Consider the following 13,028-nt stretch of genomic DNA (forward strand, 5'->3'; position numbering starts at 1 on the left):
TCATATGCGTAAACATAAAATTCCAGCATGTCTATTGTCCATTGATGAAGAAAAATAAAGGATGGAACCATGAGTAAGACCCTCTAGGTCGAAACGCGTTGGTTGGAGACCACCAGAGACCCCATCTGCCTGTATGTCCTTATCCATACTTTTTTCTGTTCTATTTTAAGAATTTACAATAAATGATGTATTTTTAACTGAAGTCCAGCGCTGGAGATTCCATCCTTTATTTTGCTTCAGTCAACACCCCTGATCAAGGTGACTCCGTGCGCAGAAGGATTATGGATCGCAACCGAGACTGGTGAGCTGACCTCCCTTCATTTTCCCTATCCTTCTATAATTATATTGATGAAGAAAAGGCGTTTGATCGTCTAGGATGGACCTTTATGAGATCTGCCTTGACACAGCTTGTTTTGGTACCTGACAAGCTGGGTAGGATTCTGGCACTATATCAAGGCCCCACAGCCCGACTTACAGTTAATGGTACTTTGTCATACCCCTTACAAATAGCTAATGGCCCTCTTTCGCCCTTACTTTATGTTATTGCAATGGAGCATCTTGCAATCGCACTGAGGAATGCTCCTGATATCAAGGGCCTTCAGGTTGGTCGGAATCATGTTAAATCATGCTAAATTTTCTATCTATGCAGATGACCTATTGATCTATATCACTAACCCGACCATTGCCTTCCCAGTGCTGATGAGAGAGTTGCAACGGTTTGGAGAAGTATCTAACTTTAAAGTTAATTATTCAAAGACAGAGGCCCTTAATATATCGCTCCCTGATGACCTGGTCCAGAGACTCCGGGCTTCATTCCCTTTTAAATGGAAAGAGAAAGCTATAAAATACTTGGGAGTTTGGATCGCCAGTAACGAAGTGGATCTTTTTTCCCTAAACTATGTCCCACTTTTACACAAAACTCTATCGGATCTTAAAAAATAAATACAATAGATCTCAGTTCTCATGGTTTGGTCATATAAACGTCATCAAAATGGAAATTCTTCCCCGCTTTCTTTATCTTTTTCAAACAGTCCCAACAGCAATTCCTGACTATTTTTTTTTTTTAATCGGTTACAATCCGCTATTAATAGTTTTGTCTGGGGAGCTCGTAGACCCCGAATTAGGCTCTCGGTTTTGATCAGACCCAAGACACAGGGGGGCTCAGGTTTTCCTAGCTTCAAAAGATATCATGCCGTTCTCCTGACTAGAATAGTTGACTGGAGATATAGCGACTTACATAAACAGTGGGTGATTTTAGAAAAACTCCTCTCTCCTAGCTCTCTATACCATGGTGTGGTGCCAATTTTAGGCCCCCGATCTCAGACTTTCCACCTCTTACGCAGATAGTGTTGAGATTTTGGGATAGAAATCGGGGGAGACTGAGACTTTCTAACATTCCGAGTAGACTGGGCCCCCTCTTTGACAACATTGCTTTCCCTCCAGCAGTGGACAGGACTGCGTTTCTATGCTGGAGATCTGCCGATCGGGTGAGACTGGGCCAGGTGGCAGACAGACTCTCTGGGCAGGTTGCGGGACACCTGCCATAGCAAATCGCTATCTTGGCTTGAATTCGCTCAGTTGAAGGACTTCCTTTCGGGTATTTCCTTTAACACATCGACCCGATTTGAGTCCTTGATGCTGGCTGCAGAGGGTCCTACCCACACAGTCTCCTTGCTTTACAGTTTGGTCCTGGAAACGTTATCTATTGACACCCCCAGCTTTATTACAGCTTGGGAGAGAGATCTGCGGATCACCCTCTCTGAAGCAGACTGTCTGAAGATTTTTATCCTTTCCCACAAGACCTCTATCTCTTGCAGATCACAAGGGAAAAATTATAAAATATTAACGCGTTGGTATAGGTGTGCTGTGCTCCTCCATAAAATAAATCCTGCAATTTCAAACTTATGCTGGAGATGTGACAATGAGGAGGGGTCTATGCTTCATATATGGTGGTCTTGCAGTCTTCTTCCATTTTGGACGTTTTTGGAGCCTTTCGCTTGATGACGGGCGTTCGCTGTGAGCCATCCCCTCAAATAGCTCTCCTTTCACTGATTCCCAGGTCTATAACATCCATAAAGAAAGGAATTATGAGGTTCTGCTTAGTAGCGTCCAGAACAATTATTCCCCGGTACTGGAGAGCGACAAGGGTTCCGTCTGCGGTGGAGTGGGTGTCCGAGATGGATAGAGTGAACCGAATGGAGTCGTTGATGGCTCAAGATGACAAATCTGTGACCGAGCGGGGACAAATGTGGTTCCTCTGGGAGACATTCAAGGAGAGTTTGGAGTTTCCGGGCTGGTTAACTGAGTTTTCATAATTTTTGTAGGGTAGCTGGGACCGAGGTTGGTTTAGTTTCCCCTCCCCTTCCCCCATTTCTTACCAACTTTCTCTTTTCTCTTTCCCTCTTCTTGACTTTTTTTTCTCTACATCTGCCTTTTTTCTACACCATCTCAGAATGATTAGTCCAAAGGTTACTAAAATGTGAATGGACATGACGTGTCTGATTTGAGAGGTCTAGGATTACAAGCTTGTTTTGTCCCTCACAATGTTGTATCTTACCTGTCTGTATATTCTGGTGTATTCATATGTATATCATCTTTCTGGATTGTTGTACCTTATTTTGAAAAGTTTAATAAACACATTTATGGAAAAAAGAAATGAGAACTGGTCATTTCCTCCAACTCTACTAACATGCCCTCTATAGCAACAACCCCACCCTCCATAGCTACAGGCCCTCCCTGTCCACATGAACAAGCCTGTCCCTCCTCACACAGTAACAAATCCTCCCCCTCTAGCAGCCTCAGTGCAGAGAGCAGAACCACCCAGCTGCTCCTCCGCCAGACACACGCTGAACAGTGATCTATGGAAAGTGAAACTAGTGAGGAGGAAACGACCAGTTCTCATATCAATGCCAGAACACACCCCCCCGGACGTTTTTCTTATACGCAAGAGATGATATCATGGAAACCATGCAAATTGGCCACAGAAGGTAAATTACTTATTGTCAACATTCTGCAGCCCAGATATGCACCGAGATTATGTGAAAAGCCCGGACAACCCCTTTAATGTCTCATTTGCATATGGATGAAAACGCTATTGTCTCAAATACAGCAACAAATAGAAACAATAAAAGGTGATGATGTATCTAGCTTTCAGAGGCAAACATACCTTGTATGTGGTCTTACTGACAGAATCTTTTTAAATACCTTTTTACTTATAGCATTTGGATATAGTAATAGTTTGTACACAGCCACTTCTCAATGAAGATATTGTCACTCTTAGGCCGAGATCACACATGCAAGGAACTCGGACGAGTCTCGCATGTTAATACCTGGCACTGCTGCTGGCACTCGGGAGAGGAGCGTGCGGCTGCATGTATAACTATGCGGCCGCATGCTCTGCTCCTGAGTGCCGGCGGCAGTGCCGGGTATCAAGATGAGAGACTCGCCCGAGTTTCTCGCATGTGTGATCCGGCCTTATAATAAGAAAAGTTGTTGAAAAGCAACTTACTTGGTTTGACCGCTCCAAAATGGTTATAAGTTCTCCTGCAACTCTCCAGTCCTTCCTAGTCACCAAAGTTATGGATTCACCAGAGCGACTTAAAAAAAAAAAAAAGCGAAATCACAAACTGATTAAACAGCTTCTGTTTATTTTCGGCATATACAGTAGTACATGCTTCCAACATGTATACCATAAATATAACTCCTTATGTACGTAAATATATGCCATACAATTACCTAGTGATATGCAATAAAAGTAAGCATCTTTATTAGGTATTCAGCCTGTAATTAAATGCTTAGTAAACTATGCTTTACATACAGTGAGGGGAAAGCATACTAATACATAATGGTAAAGGGATGTGGTGCATAGCTGTGTGCATATAACAGTTGCAGTCTGCTGTTTTGCACTGTGGAACTTTTATGCCAATTATAACCCATAGCACCCTATCCCATTGTAGCCTAATGTAACACTGGGATTGTGAGAAAATACTGCTTCTAGATACAATTCGTTAAAGTTAGCATATCTAGTACTTACCCAGCTCGTCCTGTACGACCAACTCTGTGAACATATTCTTCAATGTTACGTGGGAAATCAAAGTTGAAAACATGTGTAATATCGTGCACATCCAATCCACGAGATGCCAAGTCAGTAGCTATTAATATTCTTACTTTCCCTAAACGGGAAAAAAAAAAAAAAGAAGTTACCAATCTATACAAGACATGCTTCACAGGGAGCTCATTTAAAAAAAGGTTGCGGCACAATCACAATTGTGGGAAACCGAAGCGTTGACCGCCCAGACATATGATATAGGCGGCATATCCTAATCACTGGGTTGTTAATGGGAACGTTTCAGCTCACCTGCTTAAGATTGTAATGTTCACCCTGTTCTGTCTAAGGCATGTTTCGATTTTTATTTGTAAAAGTCTATCTTTCATGACCTGTAACTTAATTTTTGCATTAACTTTTAATGAAACAAAACACTTAATCTTTAACCCCTTCCTGAGATGTGCCATACACGTATAGCAGAAATATCTATAAAAGTTCAAACCACACTCCATTTACCAGTCTGAATATAACAAGATAAGCATACTATGTATTGTCTTGCTCATAAAACTTCAATTTTTCACATTATAAATTTATGTACAGTGAAACCACAATGGTCTGGCAATACACAGGTAAACTACTGGATGCTGCCTCAAATGCATCACACACAAACAAATGGGACTAAGGACAGGATGACTAATACATATAGGACAGGAGCAGAAAAGATAAAAAGTAAAATATATTTTTAGATATATATGTTACCCACACTGGCATATACCAAGGATCTGATTCAAAACAGTTTTAACCTAAAATGCTGTGACTAAAGTCCCGTTTTGTGACGCAACAGCGATCTCACCAGCAAGATCTCTGTGTATGACAGCGATCAGCGACTGGCCCCCCTGCTGGGTATCGCTGATCGCTGTTGAAAGGTCTGGACATTTTTGGGGTCGCTGGTCAGAACGCATCGCTGCGTGTGACAGGCGGGAGACCAGGAGATGGTAAGCAAGGTATACATCGGGTTACTAAGGGGCGCACAACGCCTAGAAACCAGATGTGTACCTTAGTTACCAGCGCGCTGATGCAGGGAGCTGGTAGCCAAGGTACACATCGGGTTTCTAAGTGCTGCGCGCCCCTTAGAAACCCGATGTGTACCTTGATTACCAGCTCCCTGCATCAGCGCGCTGGTAACTAAGATACACTGCGGGTAACTAAGCGAAGTGCGTTACTTGTTACCCGCATGTCGCTGGTCCTGATCGCTGGTGAAGCTGCCTGTTTGGCAGCTCACCAGCTATCACATAGCGACTCACCAGCGATCCTGACAAGGTGAAACATTGCATAAATTACAGTGGCATAAATTACAGTTGCATATATTACACTAGACGTGTACATCACACGCTACTTAGAGTAGATTTCTGATGGTGCATGACAGTGGGAAAGATGCACCAAGTTCACCAAGAGGTGATGGCCAAGAAATGAACTTGAAGCATCTTAATCCAGATCTCCCTTCATTAAAACTAGCATACAGAACACTAGGATAATAACTTTGTGCGAGGGTCCCAAAAATGTCTAATAATAGTTGCCAGAAGGCGTCTGGCCAGCAGATGTTAGATTTACTATGCCGTCAGGTCACAAAATGTTGCAGATTTTGGAACAAATCTGCACATATGAAGTGTTGATTTGATTCTTGGTCTAAAACTGTATCAAATGCATAAAAGAATAATAAAAGAAGAGTGCTATTTTTAATAACTTAAAAAAAAAAAAAAAGAATAAATTGGTTTAACACTAGTCTGAATAAACGTGCCCCATGATGTTTATCAAAATGATTTTGGATTCATGGTGTGAATTGTTGCACGTTCAAAACCCGTGTGTTAATGCAGTGATATCCAACCTTCTCACACTCATGACAAGTGAGAAAAAAAACCTTCAGGTTTTAAAAGGGATTGTTCAGGTTTGGCAAGAAATTCTGCAGTTACTTGACTGCAAATTTGTGAATCCTCAGTGAAGCCACACACACACACGAAGTTGGAATGTGGCTGGAAGAGAGTACATCACATACTTGCAGTCAGAATGGAGAATCCCGACAGCACACAGTGTGAGGAATCACAAGTTTGCAGTCACACGGAGAGACTGGAGAGACATTTGTACCACACCTGGACAGCCCCTTTAAGAGTTTCAGGATACAGTGAGGGAGATTTACTAAGCTAAGTGGAGAATCGTGGTACAGTTGCACCAAAACAAAATGGCATGACCCACTTCTAACAATTGTGTTTGTAAAAATTTCCCAATTTATCAATCTACCATTAGTGTTAAATTTTACTTTTTTTAGGGAATATCAGTAAATAGATGCAATGTATCTTACCAGTCTTAAAATCATTCAGTGCTTCTTCTCGATCACACTGTTCTCTATTACCATGTAAAGACTGGACTGGAATTCCTTGAAGGCAGTAGTCACTGGCTAAATCATCAGCACTGAAATTGAATGAAAAGGCATTTATAGATCATATACAATGGAAGAAAATAAATAATAATAAAAGATGAGAGATTGAGAAAGCAATATCAGTAAGCAATCTCCAGCTGAGTACTTGATCTGCAGCTGCTCTTTATGATTGACAGTTTGGACCAGCTGCATGGTTGCACCACTGCCAAAACTGTACTTTTGCCTCTGCAGCATTGTAGAAGCGCAGGGCACTGCAACTGTACAGATCCAGCTACCTTCAGCCAGTGATTTCAAGTGTTATAGGAAAGAGTGTTTTCTAAATAGACTGCAAAGTGGCTTGTTTCTAGAAGCACTTTGCAACTTTCCCAATTTAAGAAAATGAGACACCCTTTTTAACCAAAACACTAAAGTCTATAACTGAGCCACAAAAGGTATAGAACAGCTTGGTATTGTCAGACCACAAATGTTATTTGTGCGCACATCATAAATCAGAAAGTCAGCCTTTCTCTCTAATATCAAACAGCAAGGCATTCCCCCCACATGGTCACGTCTCCAAAATGTGTACATATCATGTATTTAGGGCTGCAAACATACATCAATTTCTTTCCCACAAATATGATGGCTTTATCTTCAGGCTTTAAGGAATCGATAAACTCTGTAGTGAATGCTCTTTTCTCCTCTTCTGCAACAATAATGACTCGCTGATTTACTGTATTAACAGCCTAAAAATTCAAAAAAAAAAAAAAAAAAAAAGATGTAAAATTATGAAAGCCATAAAATACGACAGCATAACAAAATAAATCTACAAGGAGAAAACCATTCTACTTATTTCTTAATTAGTTTACGGAAGTATAATAATGGCAGAAAAGTACTTCCCCATTTCTTATAAATAAGCCATGAACCCCAGGGTAAATTCCCTGCTACTCCAGGGTGTCTGGCAATAGTCCACTTTAACTCCAGTGATAACGTATGGAATAAGAATAAAAATAAGAAATTCAAAAGATGGAGCATTTCATATAGGTGTTAATCCAATGCTAGCACTGTTAAACACACTGCTACATTACATAAAAACGAGGTGGGTAGCATGGATATGCGAACGCTTTATGATCCTGAGGTTAATGTTGCAGCCCGTTCAGTCTTTTCCACTAGTGGCACTTATGGTTAGTCACTGTGCAGAGAAAGGCTACAGCATTTACTCTCCATCGGTGTGGGTGTCAACGTTCAGACCTTCAAAATGACACCATTTCCTAAAGACTAACTGCCACTTTTCTTCATAAAAAGAACAAAAACTTACAGCTAAATCGAGAGTGCCAACATATACCATCATTGGGTCCTTTAAATACGATTTGGCCAAACGTCGAACTCCTTCTGGCCAGGTGGCACTACAAAATATAAAGAACAAAAGCTTACAAAATGTACAGATAAATACCCAGAAAGGGGACATGAGCCATGCTACCGCATGTAGTCTTTGCTTCTAGGCTGAGCAATACAGATGCAACACAGTACCACATCACCTGTGTGTTCAGCTGCATAGACTAATGTGTGCCACATGCAACCAAGACTCCCCTAGAAGCAAGGCCAATATTGCATTTCAACAGGCTGTGAAAGATCAGAGGCATATGGCATCACAGAAAGGGCCGATGCACGTCTCGGTATGCTGTATTACGGTCCTGTATAACTGGGGATGTAAAGTCGAACAGAGCCATAACATGGCCGGGCGCATGAGCTTGTTGGGCCCACTTCAGAAAATGACAATCAGTAATGTTCCAAATCTTACTGGCCAGTGGCCTGCAAGTTCTCGCACCATTTACCTATGGATATGGTTGCCATGGGTTTCCACATTTGGGGGGGGGTTGTTGTTCTTAAAAGTGTAGTAGTCTATGCAGGAATGAAACATAAACCTGCCACAGTATGCCCTTCAATACTGTACGGTATGTATGCATACTTTATACTGAGCAGTAGTGTAAATGGAGCTTAAAAAAAATTATATGCTGTTGATAATCATTGAAAAAAAAAAAAAAAAAGAAAACTGGTGCAAGAAAGAAAATAAAAAAAAAATGCTTAAGGCATATTGCCAAATAAACGCACTCACCTAGTCATTATGGTTTGCCTGTCAGGACGAACGTCAATTAGTATTTTCATAATCTGGGGTTCAAAGCCCATATCCAGCATTCTATCTGCTTCATCCAAAACCTATTTAGGATGAGAAAAATATTTGTGTACATGGTCTGAAAGTATTAAGTTACGTACCGGTAACGGTATTTTTCGGAAGCCCATGACAGCACCACGAGAGAGGGGATCCGCCCTATAGGAACAGGAAACCTACAGATACAAAAGGGCGGCACCTCTCCCACGCATCAGTTGGATTACAGAGCTTGAGAGGCTACCATGGTTAGTACACAACATATGATATATACAACCTATCTACCCTATTTAACCAAATTATTTCATACCATCTCCCACCTATGGTGATTCTATAAACAATCTTCTAAAGGAGTGCACCTCTATACGTGAACAAGGGAGGGAACTAAGGGTGCTGTCATGGGCTTCCGAAAAATACTGTTACCGGTACGTAACTTTATTCGGACTCCCATGACAGCACCACGAGAGAATTACAGAGATGTAAACTAACTTAGGGAGGGACTACAGCCTGCAGCACCCTTAGCCCGAAGGTGAGGTCTGAGGAGGCACCCATGTCTAACCAATAGTGGTTAAAAAAGGTGGAAGGAGATGACCAGGTGGCCGCCTTACATATTTGATCAATTGATACTCCAGATCTCTCCGCCCAGGATGATGCCATGGCCCGAGTGGAATGTGCCCTCAGGTTCTGTGGAGCCGGACCGCCACCTGCTGTGTAGGCAAGAGAGATAGCCTCCCTAATCCACCTTGCTAATGTGCGTTTTGATACTCTGTATCCTTTCCTGGAACCTTGGAAGGATAGGAATAATGCGTTCTCCTTCTTCCAAGGATCCGTGGCTGCTAAATATGTCAGTAAGCATCTTCTAATATCTAACGTCTGGAGTTTCTGCTCTTTAGGGTTGGTTGGGTTAGGGAGGAAGGAAGGCAGAACTATCTCCTGTGTCCTGTGGAATTGTGTTGCTACCTTGGGAAGGTATGCTGGATCTGGCCTTAGGATCACTCTATCCTGTAAGAACTCTGTGTAAGGAGGCAATCTGGAGAGTGCCTGTATGTCGCTCACCCTACGTGCGGATGTTATTGCTACCAGAAATGCTGTTTTAAGGGATATAATCTTTAGTGAGGCGGAATCTAAAGGTTCAAACGGACTTTCTGTCATGGCTGTAAGGACTAAGTTTAAGTCCCACGGTACGCATCTGTCTTTGTGTATAGGTCTCGATCTGGCCGCTGCTCTGATGAACCTTGCTACCCAATAATCTTTTGCAATATCAGCTGCAAACAGGGCCCCTAAGGCTGAAACTTGTACTTTTAGCGTGCTTGTGGAGAGACCCAATTCGAAACCTTTCTGGAGAAATTCCAGAATCTGTTTCGTGGGAATTCCATCTCTGATGTCAAAGTGAAAGGTGGACAGGAAGCGTTTCCAGGTCCTAGCATAGATATTAGTGGTGGTTAATTTTCTGCTTCTTAGGAGGGTGTCAATTAAGTTCTTGGAGAACCCTCTATTTTTTAACAGTGACCTTTCAAATACCACGCCGTCAAATGAAGTCCCGCTACTTGTGGGTGGCTGACTGGCCCCTGGTAGAGGAGATCCGGAAGGTTCGGCAATACCCAGGGCTCGCCTATCGACATGGTCCTCAACCATGCGAACCAGGTCCTCCTGGGCCAAAAGGGGGCAATCAGTATGACTCTTGCCTGATCCTCTCTGATCTTCCTGACTACCAGAGGAAGAAGATTCAATGGTGGGAAGGCGTATGCCAGAGAAAAATCCCATCTTATCAGTAGGGCATCCACCGCCAGGGGATTTTCCCTGGGGTTCAGAGAGCAGAACAATCTTTCTTTTCTGTTTTTCCTGGTGGCAAAGAGGTCTACCTCTGGCTGGCCCCATCTGCGGACAATCTGGCGGTAAATATTTTTGTTCAAGGCCCATTCTCCTTGTCTTAGAGCCTTGCGGCTTAAAAAGTCTGCTCTTACATTGTCTTTTCCGCTGATGTGGAGCGCGGTCAAAGATAGACAATTTTCCTCTGCTATCTGGAGGAGCCGTTCTGTTATCTGCATCAGAGCGCTGGGGCGGGTTCCACCTTGGTGGTTGACATATGCTACCGCTACCTGGTTGTCCGAGTGTATCCTCACATGATGGCCCTGCAGGTAGATAATGAGTTTCTTGACTGCCCGCTCTATCGCCAATAGTTCTCTCTGGTTGGATGAGATTTCAGAATTAGAATCCCACTGGCCCTGTACCACTATGTCCCCCATATGGGCTCCCCAACCGAAGGAACTTGCGTCTGTGGTTATAATACGGGTTATCTGTGTTATCCAGGGCACCCCTGACGCTAGGTTCTCGCTCTCAAGCCACCATCTCAGTGATGTAACAGTTGAGGGGCTTAGACACATCCGACCTTGTAAGGAGCCTCCAAGGGCCCTGCTATTAAACAAGACGTCGTTTTGAAGGGTTCTGGTATGGAACTGTGCCCACCTTACTGCTGGGATGCATGAAGTTAGAGAACCTAACAGGGACATGGCCTGTCTGAGGGTCATAGATGGATTATCCATTGCCCGAAGGACCTGCTCCTGTATCTTTTGTATTTTATCTAGTGGTAGCAGGCACCGCTGAGTGTCTGAATTTAGTATCAACCCTAAAAATTTCTGTATCTTTAAGGGTTGGAGTCGGGATTTTTCGTAGTTTAAAATCCATCCCAGGTTTTCTAACCTGGATTTAGCTTTTTCTATCTGGGATTTACAATGACCCACCGATTTTCCTACAATCAAGAAATCGTCTAAATATGGAATGATTAAGACGTCCACCTCCCGTAAGTGAGCCATAACTTCGGCCACTAACTTTGTAAAAACCCTGGGTGCTGCTGAGAGACCAAAGGGAAGGGCTCTATACTGAAAATGACGTACTGTGCCCTCTACTGAAACTGCCACCCTCAGGAACTGCTGGAAGTCTGTATGGATAGGTACATGATAGTACGCGTCTTTCAAATCTTTGACTGCCATAAAACAACCTTTAAACAATATTTTTATTGTTGTATTAATGGACTCCATTTTGAATTTATGATTAATCAAAAACTCGTTAAGGGAACGAAGGTTTATAATCGTTCTGAATGTGTTATCAGGCTTCTGGATTAGAAACAGGGGAGAGTAAAACCCTCTTCCTCTTTCAGCCTCTGGAACCTCTACCAGAACATTTTTCTGACATAGGCTCAAGACTTCCGCTTCTAAAGCCGCTTGTTCGAGATGAGAAGATCTTAAGGGGGTCAGTTTAAAGGTGTTCCGCGGGATCTGGGTAAACTCCAACCTAAGCCCGGTGGATATTACCTTACGCGCCCAGTCACTATTCGTAATCTGTGACCATGCCGGGAAGAAGGATGACAGTCTACCCCCTACGGGAACCGCTAGTCATTGGTTTGGTTTCTTTTGATCTCTCGACGAGCGTGTAAACATATAGCCCGTGCCTCGTCTCCTTCTGTCTTCCCATCTGGGTCGATCTCTAACAGGCGAAGAGTTGCGCCTTCTCCCCTGGCCAAATCTCCTTCTACCAAATGGGCGACGGTAGGACGCTGATGAAAGGTTTGGAAACTTTTTCTTGTCGTCCCCCGCCTTTTCAAGCAGCTCGTCTAGGACAGTCCCAAACAAATATTCGCCCTCACATGGAATCGCACAGAGCTTTGCTCTGGACTGGATGTCTCCCTGCCAGCACTTTAGCCACAGGGCTCTGCGAGCTGCGTTAGAAAGACCTGCTGCTCTGGCGGCCATTTTCACTGCATCCGCTGAGGCGTCTGCCAGGAAGGCTGCTCCCTCTTGGATGGTCGGTAGGGCCCCAAGAATTGTCTGTCTTGATGTACCCTGCTTTAGTTGTGACTCCAACTGGTCCAACCAGACCATCATGGACCTGGCCGTGCACGTTGAAGCCACTGCTGGTCTTAAGGACCCGGCCGCCATCTCCCAGGTGTTTTTTAGGAAAGTATCAGCTTTCCTATCTAAGGGATCTTTAAGGGCTCCCATGTCCTCAAATGGGAGCGAGGATTTTTTTGATGCCTTCGCAATGGCAGCGTCTAATTTGGGGGCTCTGTCCCAAGAACTTACTGCCGGATCGTCGAAGGGGTATCTCCTTTTGAGGGCGGGTGGTAGCGACCCTCTTTTGTCCGGTTTTTTCCACTCTCTGTGGATCAGATCCTGTATTTTTTGATTCAACGGAAAGACTCTCCGCTTCCTCTGTTCCAGCCCACCGAACATGACATCCTGCATGGATAAATGGGGCTTAGGCTCCTCTACCTCCATTGTCCCTCTGACTGCTTTGACCAGCTTATCTACCCGGTCAAGAGGCAGACAAAATCGCCCCGAGTCCTCTTCTCCTGAGGAGGACGAGGGAGATGAAGCCTGGGAGTCTCTGCTTTTTCTCCACTCTATCGA

General features: G+C 43.6%; 1 protein-coding gene across 3 annotated transcripts in view; it reads right to left on the reverse strand.

The window, feature by feature from the left end:
- Positions 1–13,028, reverse strand: part of DDX43 (DEAD-box helicase 43) — an 83,212-nt gene that overhangs the window by 37,940 nt on the left and 32,244 nt on the right. For all 3 annotated transcript variants that reach the window (XM_073569336.1, XM_073569335.1, XM_073569334.1), the window contains exons 10-15: positions 8,572–8,672; positions 7,774–7,861; positions 7,074–7,201; positions 6,402–6,511; positions 4,034–4,172; positions 3,509–3,596 (exon numbers count right to left, since the gene is read on the reverse strand). In XM_073569336.1, coding sequence (XP_073425437.1) covers positions 3,509–3,596; positions 4,034–4,172; positions 6,402–6,511; positions 7,074–7,201; positions 7,774–7,861; positions 8,572–8,672 — 654 coding nt within the window. The remainder of the gene's footprint in view (positions 1–3,508; positions 3,597–4,033; positions 4,173–6,401; positions 6,512–7,073; positions 7,202–7,773; positions 7,862–8,571; positions 8,673–13,028) is intronic.

The sequence above is a fragment of the Dendrobates tinctorius genome, unplaced genomic scaffold (genome assembly GCF_039654945.1).
Source record: "Dendrobates tinctorius isolate UK_male_01 unplaced genomic scaffold, ASM3965494v1 ptg000024l, whole genome shotgun sequence".
Lineage (NCBI taxonomy): Eukaryota > Metazoa > Chordata > Amphibia > Anura > Dendrobatidae > Dendrobates > Dendrobates tinctorius.